At 41.9% G+C, this 24,486-nt stretch overlaps 1 protein-coding gene across 2 annotated transcripts in view; it reads left to right on the top strand.

Annotated features, from left to right (window-relative positions):
• The first annotated feature begins 1,463 nt into the window (after positions 1-1,463).
• ptprub (protein tyrosine phosphatase receptor type Ub) overlaps positions 1,464-24,486 on the top strand; it is a 194,804-nt gene continuing 171,781 nt past the window's right edge. For both annotated transcript variants that reach the window (XM_080895361.1, XM_080895362.1), the window contains exon 1: positions 1,464-1,733. In XM_080895361.1, coding sequence (XP_080751487.1) covers positions 1,664-1,733 — 70 coding nt within the window. In that variant the 5' untranslated portion in view covers positions 1,464-1,663. The remainder of the gene's footprint in view (positions 1,734-24,486) is intronic.

The following is a 24,486-nucleotide window of genomic DNA, read 5'->3' on the forward strand; positions in this document are numbered from 1 at the left end:
GCTCGAATACTTGGAAGAAAAGCTCTGCTGTGCATCACGCAGGTGTAATTAGAATTGTTAGCCTGACATATATTGTGCTCCTTTGGTTAAATTAAGTAATCGGCTGAGCGTCGTATCATTCATCTGTCATTCCGGGCTAACGGCATTAAAGTCTGCAATGTGCTCTCATGTTTGGACTTAGATGCATCTCTGTGGACACCTTTAATTTAATCCACGGCCTTAGTGCTCACACATCGCCGCAAAATGAATGATGATTAGCCTGCTTAATGGCATCTTGATCAAATTGGGGGTCCTGGAGCAGCAGCTAAACGTGTCAGCTTTTAACCTGAACAAGAGCGACTGTCACATCAGCACTTACGCAAGACGTTTAGGCTGGGAAGAAAAAAGCTGTAATCAAATACAAGTGCACACGTTGCTGGATGGAAAGAATATCCAGGAATTCATATTCAAATACACAACTTGTGTTTTCATACACACCAGACAGGACAAGCAAGACAACCAGATATGCATTTATATGTATCAAAGTCACGGTGGGGTTCTTACCTCTTTCCATGTAGTCGCTCCATCTGTGTTTTATATTTCACTCTGCATGATACCTGATTTCTGCCGTCCATTATATCAGGTGGACTCCAACAAACACAGCCAGCTGGGGTTGGAGAGAAAATGTAGTCTCATTAAATGCAAATTCAATGCACACAACATGACAGACCACATAATTTATGGAGAGATATGCTTTGCACCTGTCATGGGTAGGCGTGAAGGCATGCTTACCTGTCTGTCTTGTGTGAGTATACGTCTTACCTCAGCTGTAAAAAAAGTCGCTAACATGACAAAAAAAATCTTTTTTTCCAGGATAGTTTGTGCATTACTTGATTCATTAGTCCTCAGGTTGCTGATATGATTTTAAAACATGATTTAGCATATTTAAACAGGAGTGAAATTAAAATGTTTAGTTTTAATTCTCAACTGTGTGCAGTGATGTAGCTTTAGCTGGAATAATAAGTAGGCTATTCCTCCGCCTGTAGGCATTGTTATCAGACTCCTATACCTGTGTTTGGAGCCTCTGGCCAGGGAAGATTAGAGAGCTTCTCCTTAACATTAAATATATGAAAAGTATCTCACTGTCTGAGCCAAATCTAATCTCTGTGCCTGGACCTCTTAAAGCAGCGTGACTAACCTTTCTTTAAATCTTACAATCTACTTTTACACATGAGATAGCACTTTGAGGCAGTGAGGTCAAATAAAAGAGTCGCAAAAAAGTGATTGCCAACTAAAGGGTTCTCACAAACATACAGGTATAGAGACACACAATCTCTCACATTGTGGGGTTTTGCTTCGCCGACGTTTGAGCACCTCGGTGCCATTGATAGATCTGACCGCTTGGAGGCGCCCGGCTCATACTCTGAATCCCGCGGAGGGCGAAGTGGAGGCTGGGACTGAAAGTGGGCTTGAGAAAGAAATCTCTCCCCTGAAATGTTTACCCTGACGTCAGTTTGCAGAACTAGCTCTGCCCTGTCTGCTTCAGTGTCTCCGAAACTCCACTCAGTCAGATTTTTTTTGGGGGGGGACTAAATGGGCTCCGCTCTGCCTGCGCTGCCGGATCGCACCAAGTAAATGAAATGATTTCTTCTGCACATTTAAAGTGGACTAAATCATCTACACGATGAACACCTGCGCCTTTCTCTTAATTTTGACTGTTCAGATCTACGCCGATGGCATCGAGGGGCCAACAGGTAAGGCACACGTTCATCTCGATCTCGTGGACACGTTTGGGAAGTTTTACCATGCGGATGAAAGTCCACTGAAAGAAAAAGCGGAGCGAATCTGGTGGAGGTGCCAACTTTTGTGCTCCTGTTCCTCCAAAACACGCTGCTGCGTTTATCTGCGCCTTTCTGCCCCTTTCCACGACTTACCGTGGGACGATGTCCTCCCAGCAGAAGCTACGAGCAATAACTTTTATAAACTGAAGCTTCAAGTTTCCAAGGTTAATAAAAGGAAGAAAAAAAAACAAAGGTTGGTGGTTAGGATGACTGCGAATGGGTGCTCTGGGTCGGGGGGGAAAAAGCTTCCATTTCCCTAAACAGCACAGCCCTTTTGCGCTGCGCCGCTTCTGCTTTCTGTTATCGCCCAAGCCCCATTTAAAGGCGCCAGGTAGCCTTAACGGTGTCTGCGATCCAAAGTTAGACATCAGTTCATTTCCTTAAAAACGAAAAATAAAATCAGAGATCCCCGCAGAGCATGTGTGCACGAGTCTCTCATATCCCCACAGCCTTGACCCAATCCTTGATGACATCCAGACCCCCCCCCCCCCCCGTCAAAAACCAAAACCACACCGGCGTCGGTTTAAACAGGGGGAGTCGGAGACTCTTTAAAAAGTTTGAATGTGACACTGCTGTGATTACTGGTTAATTGTCGCGTGCACTCTGGGATTAGATGAGTCTTTCTCACAGATGCCACATTTTTATCTCAAGGTGGTGAGATGCTCCTGTTTCTCCTTGGACGAGGTGGGCTGTCTGGCTGCAGAAAGCTCACCAAGCGGCTCTTAATTTCAAAACTGACACGTTAAAAAAAGAGAACATTTTAGAGGCTGATTTTATTGTTGGAAGAAGTCTATTCGTCTATTGCCAGGCTGGATTGGGAGACTGAGGATTTTTTTCTCACATGAATAGGATGCAGTGTCTGACTTTTTCCTCTAGTTTATTCTTGAGATTGGATTATACCTTATAAATGAAATCTTTAGAAAAGAAATGGGGGAAAAAACTGCCTCATTTGAAAGGTGGAAGGAGAAAGAAAAAAAGCAATGAGAATAAATGTCATATTAAGGAATTAAACATTTATTCAGATACAGGTATAAACTCAGGTGTTCTGGATTAATTTTTTTTTTCTCAGTGCCTGAAACGGCTTGGGCCTGTTTGAATTAATGCACACACATGCATATGCACATTGTGCATTAAACCTAATAAGGCTAATAAGGCGTTAACATGGATATCATTTACACGGCAGACTGTATAAATATGCACCACAGCGCTTGTCACCTGCGGAAGGAAATTGGCTTGATGTTTTCCATTATTACTTTTGCCAGGATTTGCATTTCTTTCTTGCCCTGCTTAGTGGTTCACGAGACAAGGGAGAAGCCACTGATGCTCTGTGTAAGTGAAAGAAGCAGCAGCAACAAAAACAGCACTAAAAAAAATAAAAAACCTCCCCCCCAACAAACCAAGCATAATATGTTTTGTGGAGAGCTGAATGGAGCACATCATTAAGAGGAATGGGCTGAGACATATGAAGGATTAAATCACACACAGGTAATTAAAAGAGCTGAATGGAACAGCAACGCTTCACTACGCAACGCTGTGTGAGGGAGTCTGTCAACAAAAATGTACATGCTGTCGTTCCTTTTTCTTTTTTTTTTAAAGTTTGTTAACTGGAGTGTTGCAAGTCCTTGACGTCTTCCACCTTCCCATTAGCTGCTAATAGGTAACAGTTTAGTTGCCAGTTTTTGCAGCTTCTCTTCTACGTGACTGATGCCACTCCTCCTCCTCCTCTCCCCTGGCTTGACTTCCCCTCATGGCTCCTCCACCTACCTGAATCCTGTGGGAGGCGAAGTTAGGGAGCACGCATAAATGCAGCTTTGAATCTCACAATCTTTAGAGAGTCTCTTTTGCTGTGATTGGGCGAGGACCACGTCTTTAGAACAATTAGGGCTCACTTCTCTTTTCATTTTCTCGCCCCTTTCACCTCTTCCGATCCATATCTTTCAAGCCATAACCCTTTCTTGCTTGTGCTTTGGGTCAATGCAGGCCGTCAAGTGAAATGATTATTATCTCTATCTGCTGCACTGGACTCACTGCAGTGTGTGTGATTAAAAATAAAGAAAAGCACGGCATTTGCATCAAATTCGCATAAAGAGCCCGTCATGTAGACGGTCGACGTTCCAGTTGTACAGCTATATGAGCGCGTTTCCTCCATCCTATGGAGCTCAAACTGCCACTTTCACTCCCCTGTTGTCTCTTAAGGGAATAGAACGAATGTTCACTTACCATCTGTCTCCTCTATTAGCACTGAATGTTGTCAACTGAGTGGTGTAATTATCCCGCGTCTCATGACTCATTTCCCAGTTTGATCTAAAGTTAAGGCAGAATATCCTTTTTTTTGCTTATTTCCCTGAATAAGCTAACGCTTAGATCAAGATGAAAAGGGCCGCGGAGCCCAGACTGTCTAGCTTAAGCATGGCATGGGATGAATAACACCTCGGGGCCTCGGGTTTACACTGCATAAACAAAAGCACCGATCCTGGGATGTGTAATATGGAAACACCTGCACTTAGAAGCATAGAGGGGATGGAGCTGCAATGATAATCAGATCGTCTTTTACATAATTTTAAGAAAAAAAAAACAGTAATGTAACTTAATCATGCATCATAGTAAGCTGACTAACTAAAAAGTTAACACACACCTATACAAGCATTAGCAGATGTATTGATACATGTACCAAACAGACAACACGGTATATATGTGGCTAAAATAATTCAGTCGCTATATTATTTCAAAAGAAGTGTTCCCAGGCTATTTAAATGTTTATGCTGTGCCAATTTGACTATTTTCTTTATTGCAAAAGGTTATTATTGTAGCATTATTCATCTCCCGGCGCCTATTTGTAGCTGTTACATATTGGTTCTTGAGAGTCCATTAGACGTGCTCACTGTAATAAGCTTCTAACTGAATGGCGAGGAAAAAAAAGACCCTCTGATGCATTTGTGAATTATTGCTGGAGAAAGAAAAAAAAATACCCATCATGTAGAAAATGTTGCCTCGCACCACAGAATTGCAGTAAATCCACCAAGTGGAAGTGTTCCCTGCAGGAGCCAGGCCACCATCTGCGGATGGAATACGAACGGGCAGTAAGGATTGGGCCTAAATCAGACTCCTGAAATGACTGGTTGATTTCCATCTTTGTGGGATCAGGGGCAGTAATTCAGAGAGCAGATGGAAAACTTTGCAACTGTGAGGGAAGGGATTGAAGCGGGAAGACGGTGGGGAAAGAATTTCAGAGAGGGAGAAGATGAGAGCGACAGAGGGATTCATTCAGATAGATTGTTGGGGTGTTTTGTTTTTCTGCTGAGGCCACAGCAGGACATTTGCAAAGCTCGTGCATGCCGGCCATTCTGCCTTCGGCTTGCACGTGTGCGTGTGTCTGATTAAACAGGCTGCTTATGAGAGAAGCCCTCTGCTCTCCAGCCTGTCTCTCCTGTTTCTCATCTATTGTAATGTGGGGCTACGTGGAAGAGAGCCAGGCCACGATCGGCTTACTCATCTCACAAGGCTGGAAGATGAAACGTATCCATCTACCGTGTGTACTCAAGGAGCTCTGCTTCATGCCAAGTGCCATGATTGGTACGCCTCATCAGTGAAGGCATGTGTCCGGTCTGGGGCCTGCTCCGTCTTCATCTGGGCTAATCTCTCATGTCTTTCCCATGCATCTTCCCCATCTCGGTGCTCTGCTGAGTGTGCAGGCATTTATTAGTCTTCTCCTATGCCAGGCTGCGGCTCACGCACATCTTGTGATTGTTGTGCTTAATTAATCCTGCTAAGCGTTTTTCCTGTTCTCTTTTTAATTATCACATGCTAGTGTTCTGTTTCTAAATCAGTCCCAACTTAGTTTTTTTCTCTCCCCTGTCTGTTGAAGAGCTCTGTGAGTTGTGGCCTACTCAGGCAGAGGATTGTTTGCTCTTCAGAAAGGTCAAGCACTGGTTGGGAGTCATGTTTTAGAGGCAGAGAAAGAGCAGGTCGTTGTCTTTGAGAACAGGGCAAAGCCCAAAGGCAGGTTTGCTTCCGCTGTGCGCGCGCGTGTGTGTGTGTCTCCTGTGCCATTTAGCCTTGCCTTTCTCTGTGTGCCCTCACTGCTTTGTATCTGGTCTCGCCGGCCAGCACAAAGTGCTGAAAGGAACCACTGGGAGGGAAACCTGGCAGATTGGAGATAATTATACATGACACTTATTATCCTGTCGAGGTCTCTTATTGTAAGTGTATTATGAAGGGGCCAGGAATCAGGCCACGGGAGTCCTGAGAAACAAGTGGGAAATCCAAAAACAGATTTTCTCCTTTAGAAAAGAATAAACGACCGTGAAACGTAAAGCAACGAGACACTAGAGAAATTAGCATGGCATCTGCTCTCCAGATCATATTTGTATTCAATACTTGCGCGCTGCTATTCTACAGCAAACGTATGAAAAAGAGGCCATGAACTGTTGAGGTGCTCACATCAAGCAGGAATGGGAAACCTTTTCCTTTCTTGCCTTCTTGCTTGCAGAGTGTTGTTAAAAGAAGAGGTGATGCAACACAGAGGTAAACATGCCCCTGTCCAGACTTTCTTTTGGAGCACGTTGCTGGCATCAAATTGAAAATGTACAGCTGATAGTCATGTGCCACTTGCTGTGTACACTTAAATGTAGGGTTTAAATGATTAGCAGATCCTCGCATTCTGTTTTTATTTACACCGCACTACATTTTAGACATTTTTTTAAATAATTGAGTTGCACGTTTGGCCGAAGGCTTGGCTTCTTGTGGATTTCTGAGCTGTGATCGCTGAGGCTCTTCAAATTCAATTTAAATGTATTCTAGTTCTTTGCATAGATTCATAGCCCGCTCATTCTTTTTTTTTTTAATTTGAAAGCTGCACTCTGTGACGTACGCTATGAATGTTTTAGCATATTGATGAAAATTGCATGTGTATGTGTGGTCCCCTGTCATTTTCATATGTGTGCATGTTAACATCACCTCCGTCTCTGCTTGTAAGACCACGAAATCACACGCTGAAGCCTTGACATGCAGCAGGGTCCTGTGTTGCTGAGTGACTGAACTTGCCATGACACTAATGCTAGCATGGGCTTGAGCTGCTGCCACGGTGAGCTCTTCGGGGTTACTGTGACACCTTCCAACACCCTGGAAGAGATGCCAAGAGTTGAGAGATTTACAGTCAGTCGCCTGCCTCGGCCTGTCTCTTCCTTTCCACTCTACAGCCGGAGTGCGGGTCTCTTTGCTCCCTCTGCCAGTTGTTATTAATGTGGTATTGATCTTTCAAACTCTGGGAAGTCCATTTTACTTAAATTTGATCAAAGTGGCATAGCGCCAGTGGCCTGCAAGTTTGATGTAGGAGTGGGAATTAGCTGGTCAGTCAGCGAGGACCTGCATTACGTAAGTACCTACAAAGAGCGGAGTAATGTTAGCCGTATGCGTAGCATACAAGAAAGAGGTAAAAGCCGAAATGCTTTTAAACAGGAAATAGTGAGCTTTTGTTTCACAGGGAAGCTGCATACTGGATCATAAAGGGAAGCTATAAAATATGTAGTCGATGTACTGGTCTGAATTAAAATAGCTGACATGCTCATTATCACTTAAAAGCACATGTTTCACTTGAGTAACGGACATGGAATATTATCATTGAACACAGATTGGCAAGAGTTTATAGCCTGAATAAGAAAAGTGAATAGCTCGAGTGCATGCACATGCAGGTGTGTAATTAGCCGACAAGGAAATAACCAGGGCTCTGAGTTTGCAGCCGTTTCAGTCCCAGTGTTTTCCTCCCCAAGGCAGTGCCTTCCCAACTGCAGAAATTGGGTCTGCAAGACTGATGCTGCAAGTGCCGCTCCTTATCCCCCTGCCCAGAGAAAAGAAAGCCTCCTGAGCAGTTTAAAATTAGCCCGCTGGCCGTGTTTCAGTTCTTTACCTTTCTCTGTGTCAACAAAATTTCCTGCCAGAATCTTCAGGCCCTCTGAGTTGGTGTATGCGGTGTGTAACAAATGCTGCTGGAATCAAAGTTCAGAATTAGGACGGGATTGTGGAGTCGAGATCTGACCTATTGTTCGGCTTCTTTTTTAGTCCTTTGCATATGAAACAGTCAGCGAAATATGAGCCCCTGACACTCCTCTAAAAGTCAAAACACTCTCTTCAGGACATTTTTCTCCCTGTAATAGATGCAGAATTTAGTTGCCTTTGTGCCATGAGACCTGCTCTCAAGGGGAGGCAGGGAAGTGGTATTTCTGGTTTGACCAGTTCCTTCCAGCAAAGAAATATCCTCACGCAGATCCAGGGATGAACCTGAACACTTATCACCCTGATGCATCCCACACTTATTAGACTGACAATCTTTCATATAAACTTTATTAGCACAGTGGAAATTGAAGAGCGTTAAAGTGTAACAGAGCGTGGATAATGTCTACTGTGCTGATTTAAAAGAGCGCAGCATTCAAGGCTCGCCCTGCATGAAATCTATAACTAAAACTGAGATCTTTTAAAAAAAGGCAATAACTTCTCAGTTATAGCTTCTGCATTACATGATTGAAGATTCCCTGCAGCACAGTCTCATGGCACGGGGTGACACTCAGCTGTGACAGCTGCCACTGCTGGTGGGTTATGGGTAGGTCATGGCAGCTGGGGTAGCACAGGTGCCAGCTGGCAGGAAGTCACTTAGCGGAGGGATTTTGAACCTGTTGATGTCATATAACAAGTTTACAGTACTTTTGATTTGATTTTGATTTATTGATTTATTGATTAGCATTCAAATATCTCAGTGAAGACAGAATAAAGATTACCACAAAGCAAGAAAGCACGAGACAAGGCTAATCAAAAGGTATTGGCTGAAGCATTTACTTATTACGCCAACCCTTTTAACAAAAGATCTTTTTGCATGCAGCTCCTGTACACAGGGCTCGAAGCAAAGAATAAAACAAAGCAAAAACAAACAAACAAACAAACAAACAAACAAACAAACAAACAAACAAACAAACAAACAAACAAACAAACAAACAAACAAAAAAAACCAACAAAAAAAACCCTTCCACCTTAGATAAGTAACTACATCAAAGCAAAACAATCAAGAGTTTCAGTATTATTATTTTTGCTCTTTTCATTCTTGATTTATATATTTTTCTAATACTCTATTTTTAAACATGTTTTTAAACAAGGAAAATGAACCACACCTTTTTAAATCACTGTCATAACTATTCCACAGGTTAACTCCTCTAACAGAAACACATCTCTGCTTTATATTTGTCCTTATCTTGTTTTGTTTTTTTAAAGAAATCTGTTCCCCTTAAGTCATATTGACTCTCTCTGACTTTGAACAGCTTCTGAGTACTGGGGCAAAGCAAGTTATTTTGTGCTTTATACATTATCTGTGCCATTTTATATTCAACTAAATCATAAAATTTCAGGGTATTCAGATTAATAAACAAAATGTTAGTTGGTTCTATATAGTTTGATTGGTTTATAATTCTTATAGCTCTTTTTTGTAATTTGAAAATAGGAAGAGTGTTCGTTTTATATGCATTACCCCATATCTCCAGACAGTAAGTCATATATGGAAGCAACAGAGTACAATAAAGTGTGTTTAATGATTTTTTTGTTCAGGACATGCTTTGTTTTATAGAGAATAGCAAGGGTTTTTGACATTTTTGTTTTCACATGGTTTATATGAGACTTCCAACTCAGCTTATCATCAATCATCACTCCAAGAAATTTATTTTCGTACACTCTTTCAATTTCAATTCCATTAACCCTGATTTTAGATACATTTTTCATTTGTCTAGTGCCAAAAATAATCAATTTTGTTTTCTTTATATTTAACGATAACTTATTTACATCAAACCAGTTTTTTAATATATTTAACTCCTTTTCCGCTGTAGTCAGAAGCTGTTCTAGGTTTTTACCTGAGCAATACAGAGTGGTATCATCAGCAAACAATACACATTTTAACAGTTTGGAAACACTACATATGTCATTTATATATAATATGAATAATTTAGGGCCCAGCACAGAGCTCTTGATTTAAGATACAATTAACATGTGATGATGTTGACTAACCAACCAATTCTGGGGCTTAAAATACTGATATTTTTTCAAAGTTGCTGACATATAAATAAGATCTAGTTTAGTGCTGAATCAGTATTAGATGATGAGACATTCGTAGTATGATTGTCCTGTGATGTGTAAATATATTTCTAAAAAAAGAAACAGCTATTAAAAATAGTTCTAATAGGCCTAAAAAAGTACTACGCCTTTTAGGAGTATTAAAAATATTAGTGGAATTGCACAACAAAGTCACAATAAAATGAATGAACTATACTCAAAGTATCCCCCTCCAACATGTTTTTATCAGTCATTTTAAATGGCTCCATATAGATCCATCTAGTGACCTTAAAGAAGAGGTCAGAGGTCAAATGTAACATGATATTTTAAGTCTTTATACACTACTTTATATATTTTGAGAGTACACATCGCACCACAGAATCATAGTTTCTAAGGCTTTTTTGTCAATTTTTGACCAACAAATAATTAAGTTTACCTTGAAGATCTTGGTGGGTGTAAGCCAAATTGTAATGGTTTGTTAACACGACGTTACCCTCCACCCCCTACACAGTTTTATATTCTGATCACTCAAAAATGTTTAAGCTATCTTATTCACAGACAGAATGACACACATGCAAACGCTAAAGCACAACTTGGGGGAAGGTAACGAAAACGAAACGCGGTGGTAAACAAAGTGAATTTGTTGAAACAGGTGATTTGTCATAGATGCTAGGGGGAACCTCCACCTGTTTAACTTTCCTGCAAAGGTAGCTGTGAAAGCAGAGCCAGTGGCAGCTTGTCTAGTAAGCTAGTCTCCTATCGGGCTCCTGTCAAAGACCAGAGGTTTATCCACAATGCACATGTGCAAACAACCAGACAAAGCTGCTGCTCCCTTAAGCTCAAGACATGGTTAATGTGACACAAACATACCCATGATAAATGACACGTGTGTGTGTGCGCGTGATGTCCACCTTCTAGTCTTTTCTCTTTAAAGGCCTCACTGTGTTATAAACTAATTCAATAATTATAAGCCATAGGTAATCTTTCAGAGCTTTAAAGATATCTCAGCAGCCAGAACCAAAACAAAACTGGACTTTATTTTGGTTCTTGCTCGAGGAGTTTGTGCAGCTACACAGCAGCCATGGTAAGAAGTATGAGCAGGAGTGCAGGAGCAGTCATTTTGGAGGTGGCAAGACTTTACAGCACACAGGAGGCTCTGGAAAGATGGCACCTCATCCTCCTCTGAGGACTCTCAGGTTGACATGGAGGAGGCTTCAGAGGTGGAAACAGACCAGCTGGAGTCCAACTCTAAATCATCTGATTGGAGGGTGGGTGGAGAAGAGACGGTTGAAGCAGTGAAAGGATGGACTTCTCAACGTTTTGGTCATCCCCATATTTTTGTCTTCCACATAGAGTGCAAGGCTCTGCTACGTCCCAGCAGCCAGAGGTTTGATCCCAGTGGAATCACAGAGGAACTGCATACTCATGTAGAGATGTGCATTTTGTGTTTACAGGCCAAATAATAAATCAATTCAAATCTGCAGGGTGCTGCTCCCAACCTGTCTCATCAGCAAATATAAGGGCAGTGTGACTTTTGCATGGACAGAAAGAGAAGAGCTGGCAGCACCATGTAGGAGCATGCATGTAGCTCCACCTCAGCTAGAGTCCCTCTTCTTTAAAGGGTCAAAATCTAAAAACTATAATTAATATTTGATATTTATAGTTCATCCTGAAGTAGTTTTTTTTTTTTTAAATGAGCCATTTAAAGTGGAAATATAATATTTATACAGCAGTTTTTGTCCTTGGGCTGAAAAGAGTCTGGATTAAGGGATAATTTCATTTTTTATTGTGCTTAGTTAGGTTTTGAGAACCAAAACTATTGGGTTAGTGTTAAGGACAAAGAAAAAACCTGCTTTGGTTCAAATACTCTCTGTCCTAACATTAACCCTGCACACAGAGAAATGAGTTAACTGTACACAGTGCACTGACCTGTGACCGAGCCTTTATAGGCTGGAGTGAGAAAAAATGTTAAGGGTTCTTTTTGAGGAGTTTAAATTAAATAACTATTAGAAATTCTAGTTGAAGTGAAAATACACCCAAACTGGGGTTGGATGGTTTTATCACTAATGTGGCTGTTGCTTGCAGTTTCATCATAGGTCCATGTGAGGAACGTTGCACGCTACTCCTCCAGATTCGTAATTTTTCTTATTTTTGTAGAGTTCATGCAGTCCTCGTTCTCCTCTGGACTGCGGGTGCTTTGTGTGAGTACCAGTTTCAGTTTTGAATTTAAACAAATGCAGTGAGTCTGCAGAATATGGCAACGTGCTGTGATACGCTAGCAGATGTGTCGGCTTCTAACCGCTCGATGGGTTGAAAAGCTTTTGTCAAGTGATGTTAGTAAAGAGAGTTTGGGAACTCGGCCAGCCTTGAAAGCTTTGTTCTGACTTAGGTGTTGAAGTGAGACAGAGCAAAAGCAGAGGGTATTGATTTCTCAAACACAGCTTGTCACAGTCAGCCTATTGTCTTCTTCCTCTTGAAACTCTCCTTTCGATCCTACATGACCTCCCGTCACAATACTTCTCACTTTGACACGCCGCTTTTTCAGCAGTTGCTCAAGGGATTGTGACAACCCAAATATATATATGTATAAGTCTTTTGCACCTTATCTGATAGGCTTCTATAGTTTCATGAGCAAGTTCAGGATTTGCCTCTCTACCATTTTCCGTGTGGCCTGATCTGCAGTGTGCACATTCAAACCATTCATTAGCAGCCAATTCATAGAAAACAGTATCTATTATTCATTTTCTGTGGCAGGATGGTATAATTGCCCAAAGGCAAAAACATGATCTGTATTTGCTATCCAGTGCATTAAGACAGCATGCGAGTCACTTCTTCAAGGACACTAATGAAGAGAGAGAGAGAGAGCTCCTGACCAAGAAAATATTTGCCCTTTATCCTCAGTTTGCGGTGCTCCTATTGTGTTGCTCAGAAATAGGTGCAAGATTAATGTCTGCACAGTGCTTTGATGTTTAGGTCTTTTTATGCAGACATATAAAAAAGCTGGTCATCTTCTTACCTGAATTCCAAGTAGGGTAGCCCTGGCAAACGTGCCCTCAGGGCTCTCAGGACCGCTGCAGAGGGCCTTCCAGGGTCCTCCCGGGCAAGTGATTTCTTAGCTGCCCGATGTTCCTGAGACACGGCTCATCGAGTGGTTTGAAAAGCCTTTGTTTGTACCTGTGCTTGCTGTCTGACTTGTGTGCCAACTGACATGAGGCGGGCAGTGGGAAGGTAATTGCCCCATGAGAAGAGGAACTTATTGATAGGCTGAAGTGGGCAATGGCATGACAGTGCCATTCTGTACACTTGATATCTGCAGAAATGCTTGTCTGTCATACAGTAGAAGAATTGAATTTCCTGTTGTTCTTTTTTTTTTAGAATAGAGGGTGCCATTAGAAGTAACGTGGAAGAGTCACTGAATCAAATTGGAGATTTATACAACATTATGCTATAGTTTATAGATTGCTATTATATAATATTTGAGTTTCTAAAATATACTTCAATGGTAGAAAACGACTGACTGCATCCCTGTGAAGTGAGCTGCTGCAAAGGCGCTGACTCACAGGGCCCGTGCATGCCCTGTGGATCCAGAATTCAGCGCTTTTATTGTTGGTTTTGGCATTTTGATATGAATGGCAGACGTCTAGCGAAGGACCTGGAAGGGCTAATATGGATGGAATGCTTTCATGGTATTTTCAAATAGCCTGGACCTACCGCAGCCAAAGGCAGAGCACCGTTTGCGTGTCTCACATTAGCACAAAAGCCAAAAAAATATGCAAGAATGCCCAGTGAGCCCACGGGGTGTCGTTAACAAAGAGCTTAATTCTAAACCACAAACAGAAGATTGTAATTATTGCTTGGCCCTTCAGTGTGTGGCTGTTTGCATGCGCGCTGGCCGCGTGTGTGTTTTGCGTATGTGGCAGAGCCAGAGTGGTGATTGTTCCCACCTGATTATATGTAAATATTTGCTGAACTCCTTTGGCCATTTTGAACTTCCATAAATCACAGCCTTGTGGATTATTATGGCGCTTTTGTTTGTTTTATTCTTCCACGGAGTGAAAATGCTAATGAAAAAAATTAGCATACCGTTCTTAGGACACACTGTTGTGATGATAAATGCATTGCACAGCAAAGATCAAAAAGCCAGGCTTTGCTATAGGAACGGGCTTTGTAGCCATTCTGTGTTTATAGAGTAGCCGGAGTGCACAGTGTGTCAGAGACCTCAGAGCAGGTCGGCCCTGGCCTTTGTCTGTTCGGACAGCCAGGGTAATTAAGAATCAGCTTAGTTAGGGATTATTGCTAGAAGCAGGCTGATCACAGGAGACAGGAGAAAAAGCATTAGGAGAATAGTGGTTAATATGGGTATTACCCTTCTTAGCACTGCTATCATGTGACAGTGAGACGACTGACAAAGGAACCCTGTTGATACTGAGATCCCTTGCCCTGCGCTAATAGGCTTTACTGCAGATTGCTTTGTTTACCCACAGTGTGCAGCACTCCACCTTCCCGCTTTATCTTTCTTCTATGCCCATTCAAACTTTATAGAATTTGTCTCAACCTAATTAGAAAATGGTAATGTTTTGCTGTACACCTCCCTGAGGTATTTAAGCAATGTTCCGATGTGTTTGCCTAACACCAGCGCCTCTAAAACGGAAGATGCATGACTGTTTGTCTCTCTCTCACACACATAAACACAGTTTTTGAGATATTTTTGTGGAATGTAATTAATGTTCTCATTAACAGTGTGAGCAAGCTGTAAGGCGGGACTAAAAGTCTGATACCACTGGGTCCTGGCCCTCCTCTGCTTTATGAAACATGGCTGCTGAAATGGATAGCCTGCGTCTGGCATGTGAAACAAAGAGTGGTATGACAGCCACTTTGTTGTTAGTCCAGCTTTTTATTGTGCAGAGGTAACCCAATGCCTGTAGCCTCTGCACCACCTCCATAAGTGAAGCCATTTGTTGCCCTTTAGAAAGGATATGGAAGCAGGCCAGTGTGAATAATAACAATGTAGAGGGAAGATTTATCCAAACACGAAAAGGTTACATCAAATGAACCACCTAATTTATCGCATTACTCTTATTTACAATGAGCTTGCGCATTAGAAAACATTGCTGCAGGTGCATAGCTGGCAGAATTATCAGTGCATGACATGACACAACAATGCTTTGTTTTGACCTTATTGAGAAGGGAGCAGGGAATTGTTTTCCACAGTCTTTAAGAGCTAATCCCATCAGAGGGACTGCACAGCATGGAGGCCTAACTGAGATAGTGCTGCCAGAACAAGAGGGAGACAGGAATGTGTTTGTCTGGCTAACATGGCACAAGCAAAGGAAGAAAACTCCTCCCAAACAACTTGACTTCTTAATTCCTCTTCCTGAGTCACGACTAGGGCAAATGTCTCATTCTGTGAGCTGTATGGGTCAATAAAAACAGGAGACAACTTTAGATTTGGATTCGGCAGCAGCTTTTGTAGATGCATTGGTGAACTTTCAATATAGCAGATGAATTAACTAGGTTTTACCTCTAGAGCAAGGTTTCTCACTTCACTGGTTGTCTGCTGGCTTGGTTGGGCACATGTACCCCTGGGGGAACAGGCTCATTCAGTGCCGAGGCCATGGAACTGAGGATTTATCCCAGTCCAGTGAGTCCCTGTGGCGCCACAAGCTCCTGTTGAAGGATTTAAGATTGGTCTGTACGTCTGTCTTTTTTCCACAGATAGGAAAGAATTTTTTTTCTCCCAAGTTGTAATAAAATGTGTCTGGTTGATACTTTCTGTTTGAACTTTATAAAAGAAGTGTGGGTGAAAGGCTAAGAAAGATTGAAGGGGAGTTTTATTGAGTTTTTCATAAGTTCGAACAGTATTGAATGTTCTTACCTAACAGCTGCACAAAACGTGTCTAGAAACATCTGTAGTAGTTTCTGCTAAAAGAAAGATGTAGGAGCTATACATAAAGGCTTATTGAGGGTTAAGTAAAGGTTTATTAGGGTTGTAGTCAACCAAAGAAAATCTTGGATGACAGAAATCTTACTTATCTTCTACTGGTCATGTGAGGTGACGAGTTCCCAAAGTCTGTCTTTAGTCTGTGGAGCGCACGTAAATAGACATGAAACTCTAGTATTTGCAGCAGATGAAATCATTTTAAACCTTTAATTTTAAAGGGGAATCTATTGTACGTTTAGATTGGCTTAATTGTAGCTCCAGCTAGATAAATGCTAGAACTGGCAACTGGACAAGGGTACCATTATAAACCCACTACGAAAGGATGACTGATTTATCAGCCAATATTGGTTATCTACCATTTATTGGTATCAACATTTACTAAAGTAGAGATGAGAGAAACACCCTTCAATAGTTCTAAGTGTTGACGTTTTATATAGGTTTTTTATAGTCTACTTCCATGTTACCATTTGGTGCTTGGAACGCCACAAACACACCTACTAGCTGAACGTTTAATACAAAATTTTAGGGAAATCTGTTGTTGTTTCATAGTATTGTAACAGTTGCTACTGTGGCTGTTGTAATACAGTGTATCACCACACGGTGGCGCCTCTCATTCCCCTTTTTAAAAAAATTCTTCTTCGTTATATCTCTGTAATAGATTCCTCCACGTGTATGTGGACTAGTGTCCTCTCCAGTAACGTGCCGTAAAGCTGGGAGTTTTATTTTTGATATGTAAAATAAATAAGTACTTGTGGAAAGTTACAAGTTGTTGCTCATTGCTGTCCACCTGCACACCTCCGTGGCTGGCTTTATCTCCACCGCACGTTACAGTACGCTGGGCCATATTACACCTTTCACGGTAATACTGGTAAAATGTTAGGCAATGATAAGAAAATGAAATATCGCTATAGAATATGGGTAAAACGCGCTGCACGCCTTATGACAAAAGTAGCAAACGGTGGGGGGAACTAACTAATGAACTAAACTAATATAAACAGCTGCTTGTTTAAGTGAAAATAAATTTGATGGGGATTTTTTTGCACTAATAAAGTTGTGGAGTTTTTGTCTCACCATCGTCAATTATAATTGACGATATAGTTATATTGTTATTGCAAATTTTCAAATATATATTGTGATAAATATTTTTTGGCCATATTGCCCTGCCCATTGACCGATATATTGGAACGTCAGATTTTTGGATTGCGAAATATCCGTGTTGGTATGGGTCTTAAAAACCCTATATTGGTTGGGCTGTATATTAGAGCCATCATACTGAAATATACCATGTCTAATATGTTAACAATCGAAACAATGTGAATTTTAGCAGATAGTTTTAGCACAGACAAATTCGTTTAGTGTTTCTGAGGATTTGACTTGTTGTAGTTGAGCTTTGATATGTAAAGTTTAAACTGGCCTTTTTGATCATTTGTTTTAACGAAGGGCGGTCCCAGTGAGAACTTCTTTGACATGCCACCAATTAGTCTGGAGTCGCGTCTGAGTAGAAGTTCAGAAAATGAAAACATTAGTTAAACTCCCACAACATGGACTCCAGTCCTCAGTTGTGAAAACATAAGGGTTTCTTTCACAGCGACTCTGTTTCTACTGCTGCCAAAAATAATAATCAAAAAAGGATCAGAGGCTATTGATGTAGCGCTTTTCTTTTATGAAAGTGACACCGGTGGCTGCAAGACGAACGAGCTTGGAGAATTTAGTCAAATAGAGACCGTATTGACCAGACCGGCCCTGATGTTTACATGTTCTTATTGATCCAGTTATAATAATTTGGCCGGTTATTATCTTGAACTTGTTTGATTTTAATAAGTTGCGAGGAAATGAAAAGACAGAGCTCCACATGCTCACCAACGTAGTCAACAGAGGGAAGCCATGTTAAGTATTCTTCACAAAAATAAACCAACAAGCAACATTAAGGCTAAAGGTTTCACATGGCTCGCATAGCTCGTTTCAGTGAGCGTAGGTTACCGCTTCGTGCTTAAAGCTGGCATCTGTTTGTTTTACTGGGAGACTTCTATTGTAAAGCAGCTGCCGAAAGTGGTGAGTCTGAATTACTGGAAGACATACATGGAAAACATCTGCTTTCTCACAGCTGGTGCCTGCTGCTCTTTTGCTGCGGCCATGTTTAGTCACAGCGATTCAATGTGCTTCTTTTTTTAGGGATGCCTTGGTCATAAACATTTATATATAGGCTTTTAATATAAATACAACTAATAAATTGATAGCGTCTTGATTGCTTTCCATTTGGCTGTGGTAACGTGATGTGAAAATTCCTGTAAAACTGTCACGAGTCTCAAATAATCCCTAAACTTGGGCTGGTTCTGCAATGCTCGTAACAAACTGAACATGAAGTAAAACTAGATTTCACTGAGCTTTCTAAAAGACATATCCTCGGATCAGTCACATCTCTTGCGGTGCCAAGGTGCTTTTCTGTTCTTGATTTCGCTTCTTTCTCTCATCATTCCCTCTGCATTTCTCACAAGGCTCTGTGTTTTCTCTCCATCTTTGCCCTTGTCTTCTCAGCCTTAGGGCTTCTCGGGGATCCACAGTACGCTCAGTGTTTCTGGGAAGGGTTCAGTATTCTAGGCAGAGTGAACGTGAGCTCAAAGCAGACCCGTCTTTATGTGTGTGTGTGTGTCTATGTGTGTGTGTGTCTGCCTGTCTCCCCAGGCACTCATTAAGCTGGTGTGTGAAGGTGTGTGTTTCCGGAGGCTGTTGGGAGAAACATGCGTGCATGTCGAGGTTAAAAGACCCCCGACAGAGACATAATTTCCTATCCTGGGGTGATGGGAGAAGGTAACTTCATTAGCCAGTCCCCGCTATGCAGATTAACTTGATTATACTAACCAAGTCTTGATGGCGACAGTGGCGCAGAGTAAAATTGTCACACCTAGAACTAAAATCTGTGCATGTTTTTTTTAATAGGATTAGCTGTGTATGCATCTGTGTGCATGAGCTTGCATCTCTGGATGCCATGAAGGGAGGCAGGGAAGGAGGGGCGGTTAATGCACCTGGGTCATGTGGTTGCTCTGTAATTTAAAAAAGTGAATCATCCTCAGGTAATGAGCAGGTGCCTGTTTAAAAAGCTCCTTTCAGTAATTTGGCTGATGTCAGGCCTGTGGTAATGGCTGCCTCTGTGTGTTTTAAGACTTTAGATGCTCATTGGTTGTTTTTGTCATTCTGTACCGCCTACTTTTTTGTTCCATTGGTTTTAAAAACATATCTTATGTAGCTAATATGTCCAAACATTTGCAGTCATGCAAGGCGTGCCCTTTTGTTACCCGGAGGGCAAACAGCATTAACCTCTTTTAACCTGAATTGATCCGCAGCACTTCTTACATTCACTCGCTTCATTAGTTGATGAGACTGGTGCTGGTTTACATATACAGTGCTGTGAAAAGTATTTGCCCTCTTCTTGATTTCATATTTTTTGCACATTTGTCACAGCTAAATGTTTCAGATTATCACACAAATATTGATATAAGACAAAGGTGAGTGAATACTAAGTTTCGTTTTTAAATGATGATTTCCTTTGTTGAGGGAAAAACGCAGCCCTGTGTAAAAGTAATTCCGTACCACTTGTTAAATCATAACCTAAACATATTTTTTGCAGAACTGGCTTTATTTTCAATAATCACATGTGAGCCTGATCAGGAACACCCATGAATAGTACCTGTCTGACAAAGTGTAGGCTAAAAGATCTCAAAAACCAACACATCATGCCAAGAAACCCAGGAACAGCTGGGAAGTAATTGACATCTATTAGTCTTCAAAGGGTTACAAAGCCATTTTTAAGGTTTTGGGACTCCAGCAACAGTGAGAGCCATTAAACACTAGTGGAGAAAACTTGAAACAAAATGGTTAACCTTCCCAGGAGTGCTGGCCTACCAGAAATACTCCAAGAGCACATTGACGACTCATCCAGGAGGTCACTGAAGAACTCCAAACAACATCTACAGAACTGAGGGCCTCTCTTAAATCAGTTAAGGTCAGAGTTTATGATTCAACAATGAGAAAGAGACTTGAATAAAATTGTCATCCATGGGAGAGTCCAAGACAAAAACCACTCTTGATTAAAAAAGAACAAAAAGGCTCGTCTCATATTTGCCAGAAAACATCTTGATCCCCAAGACTTTTGGGAATATATTCTGTGGACTGACGAGACAAAAGTTTGATCCCTGTTACATTTGGAGGAAAGCAGTAAATCTGATTGGTGCTTTGGCATGACCTTTAAAGGGTTTGAAGAGTATGAAGGTCCTGTTTATGTGCCTAGATTTAAACAATTCTGCAAAGAAGAGCAGCCTAGAACTCTTCCCCAGTAATGTGAAAGACTCATCGTCAGTTATTGCAAACACCTGATTGCAGCTCTTGCTGCTAGTGGTGATAAATCAAGTTATTAGATTTGGGTGACCCCATTCCTTTAATAAATAAAATCATCATTTAAAAACTGCATTTTGTATTTTCTCTGATTATCTAATATTAAAATTTGTTTGATTTGAAACATAGACGTCTTACATATATGCAAAAATATTTTCACCTTCCTGTATGTCAGCGTACTCTGTGCTCCAAAGGTGTCCTTTGGGGACCAGAGTTAGCGAGATAGGTTTGCATCATTCACAGGAAGCAGTTCCAGTCACTTTATGGCCACTTTTGCGGCCCAGTTCCTTCCACTTTCCATCAGATGTGAGTGACTGGATAACAGAGGAATTTTGTTCCTTGAGGCATGTTAGATTACAGCTGTCTAAGCCATCCACATGAAGCCATGTGCTTCAGATTAAACACTTTAAATCTCTTGAGGGAGCTGCAGCGACGGCCACTTTCATGAATTGTCCTGTGATGCATTATAATAGCTTTGTGTCTGCACTCACCTGTTGATTTTTCTTTTTTTGTAAATGTGTATATATTGTACAAATTCTGTATTCTCCTTGCACACACCACTATAATATAACATTCATGGGGCGATCGTGGCTCAAGAGTTGGGAGTTCGCCTTGTAATCGGAAGGTTGCCGGTTCGAGCCCCGGCTTGGACAGTCTTGGTCGTTGTGTCCTTGGGCAAGACACTTCACCCGTTGCCTACTGGTGGTGGTCAGAGGGCCCGGTGGCGCCAGTGTCCGGCAGCCTCGCCTCTGTCAGTGCGCCCCAGGGCGGCTGTGGCTACATTGTAGCTTGCCATCACCAGTGTGTGAATGTGTGTGTGAATGGGTGGATGACAGGTTGTGTAAAGCGCTTTGGGGTCCTTAGGGACTAGAAAAGCGCTATACAAATACAGGCCATTTACCATTCATAAGCAAGGCTTTTGGGCCGGTCCAGACTGAAAAGTAAGCCCTCTGTCAGACTCCCAGTGAGGCTGTTTTTTGTGACCTACAAATGCTTGAGAAAGCACACACACACCTTCACATACACATGTTCGGGCTTGTTGGCTCCCCAGTCATGTATCCTGGTCAAGGTGAAGAGGGTGGGGGGGCGGGGGCAGGTAGAGCTGTAAAAATGCAGACACATGGAGATGAGAGGAGGGAACGAGGGACAGATCTCACACATCCTGCTGACAGCCGCCCTGGTGTTGTCAGTCTAAAGCTGACGGGCCAGAATCTGTGGGAAATGGGGAAAACTGAGCTGACTGCAACCTCTGGCTTTAAAGTCACAAAACACAGCACCCATGAAAATGAAGTCATTCTGGCAAAGGGTGTTTTGATGCAGATTATTCTTTCCGCTCAGCTACCGCAGATCCTGCAGGGTAAACGAGGACATGGACACGTATATGTTTACAAGCGCAGATTATAATTTCGGGAAAATTACAGCTTTCGAATTCCTCCTGTCATTTCCACTATCGTGACGCTGTGTGTGGCACCGTGCTGCAGGAGAGCCGCCAGGCACCAGCAAACCCAGACAAAGACAGTCAGTCAGGTAGATCATTAGTGGTTTTAGCAACATGAAAGCTCATAACACACTATGTTATGTTATTATCTCAGCAGCCACGGTACTCACATTGTTTTGGCCTTTAGCAATATGTAGGGTGGAGAGCTTCCTGTTTGCCGTGCCACCTTTTAAGGGAGTGGAATTAGCTGTGTATGTGGAGACTAACTGCCCTCTTTCCTTGGCCTTTGATAAAATCCTCCACATCCATGCCTTGCAACTGGAAACCAAGCGAGGAATGGTCACATGATCGAGATGGCTGTTTCTGCTGCCTGCAAATAAGGTCGTATTAGCAGAGCAGGGCAGGGGCATAGAGGGTTTTTACAGCAGATTGGACACATGGCCTTTTGGCTTGTCTGGTTACTGGACCCTCAGATAGAGATATGTGATACTAGGCTTGGGTAACACGAGGATATATTGTAGAGTGTGAAGGCTGAAACCATTTTAAGGCCGTTCATGAAGAGTTTAGTGGCCAGAAGTGTTTTAGTTGTGTTGAAATGATAAAATTGACGGCTTTGATGATATTTCCTAAAAAATAATTATAAATCAATCTCTTGTTCTAGCTTTTTTTCTGATTCAGTGATTGAACAAGTGTTATCTGTTACAAAGCCTGTCTTCATACACATACAGTAATAGAAACTTGCCTGCTGCCGTGACTGTTCTGGGGTACAAAGGGGTTAAAACAGGGTATAATTTGGAGTGTGGAGATGTTTACCAAGAACGATCAGGATAGGATAGTCCAGCAAATGTTCAAACATAGGATAAAAAATGGACCTCTCAAAACAGCAGCTATGCCCATCTTTTATTTACAGTATATACACATACAGTTAAATGAACTCTGTGCTCATGCCTTCTAATGATTTATTATCTCTTCATATATAAACTATAGCAAATACAAAACTAACAGGTCCCATTTATTATATTAATAGGCAAATTAGTAGTTTGGAAACACTTGTCACTTTTTAGACACAGGCTAAACATAACAGATGAAACAAGACACAGACGGACCCAGTAAACATCCCCTAAAACCTGCTGAAAACCACCAAAGCTTGTAATTAATTTTCTGTTCATTTCGAAAATAAAAAATTAGAAGAGGCTCTGCGTGAAGCAAAAAGCAGAAAGTATATCTGGTTATTCTGTCCTAAAATGACATTTTATGACATCACTAAAATACAAAAGCATGCATGCACACTATAAATCTAAATTCCCAGTCTCCTTCTGTCTTTTCTCTGTCTTTCACACACATTGAGGTGTAAAGAAAGCTGTTATCTTTGCAACGGTGCAGCACACCTCATTTGTGCTCTGACAGTGCGACGTCTGCAGTTTGCACCCAGAGGAGCAGGATTAGTATGACGATATCGTGGAGTGTTCCTTTAGTATCTGCCAGAGGTTTCACAGCTGCACTGTGCTTTCCTCAGTCAGTGTCATTGCTTCCTTTAACTCTCTTCTCGCCCCAGCGTGCTCAGGAGAAGTCATTCTTACCTTGAGCACGGGGGGTTAGAAGAGGCGGTAATGCTATTATGAGTCGTTAAGCTGCGGCTCTGTTTGTCATACTTTTCCTTCACGCCGCGCTCCATTCACGTCTCGATCCACCCGATCCACCCGTTTGACACCGTTCCACCCCCCACGCAACCTGAAGCTACATGTTCACAGGGGGCCTCTATTTACTTTTTTTCCCCTCCACATTATTTTCAGATGTGCTATGGCATGTTCTTGGCAGCGCCGAGAACTTTGCATGTCTTTAGTGCCCATGGCGTAGAGCGCTGGAAGTTGAAAATGTTTTATTTTTCTCAGCATAGCAGCGCCACGCTTCAGACGAGTTTTGGGGAGTCGTGCTGCTATTGCAGTGACCGGCGCTTTTCATATGCATGTGTTTAGTGCTGCTGGAGCTGAAAAAGAAGTGCTTGGTAGGCACAAGTGTATCTCAGATTTCTCTCTGGTCTCGCTCTGCCCTTTCTGCAGCTTTCCTTTCCCCTGTTGGCTTCTCGTTTTTTTTTTTTAAATCTCTTTAGCCCGTTCCCTCTCTTTTTACTCCTCCTGCTGCCCCTCCCTCTACTTTTACCCCTCTTTGTGTACCCCTTTCTCGCCCTCTGCTCATATTTTCCCTGTCTGTGTTATGTGGGATTTCATGCAGTACTGAGTGAAACCTCCAATCAGCAGCAGCAAGACTGGACAGAGCCGGAGTTGTTCCTCAGAAAGGCCACACAGCAGTGTGAGATTGACGGGGTGTGTAGCCAGATGCGTTCTGCTTCACTGCACTGTGTGTGTTTCTGAATACGTGTTTGTCATTTGCAGGATGGAGGGATGAATGCAGACTTAAGTGGATGAGAGAATGATAGAAATGGAGGGAAACAGAGGCCAGGGGAGCTGGCTTTGCTTTTGTTGGGTTTACATAATTAATGTTTTGTTAAACAGAACTTTGTCTACACACAGTATCAGCTCTGATCACCAATGCAAATATTGTCAAGAGGATAAGCATGGAAAACACTCAAAATGCTTCACAGTGGGCTAAACGAAGCTCGCGTACACATTCATTACTCTGGTGGTTGTAAGTAATTAAATTCCAGGTAATGAAAAGCCAAAAACACTCATTACCTTTTCCTCAGAGCCACTCAGATGCTTTTGAATCCCTGTGTCAATTTATTACCAGCTACAAGGATGAGTCTTGACTGCATCAAGACCAGCTTTAGTCTTTCATTGGTTTGTTCTGCTCTT

Source organism: Rhamphochromis sp. 'chilingali' (assembly GCF_963969265.1).
Source record: "Rhamphochromis sp. 'chilingali' genome assembly, chromosome: 11".
Classification (NCBI taxonomy): Eukaryota; Metazoa; Chordata; class Actinopteri; order Cichliformes; family Cichlidae; genus Rhamphochromis; species Rhamphochromis sp. 'chilingali'.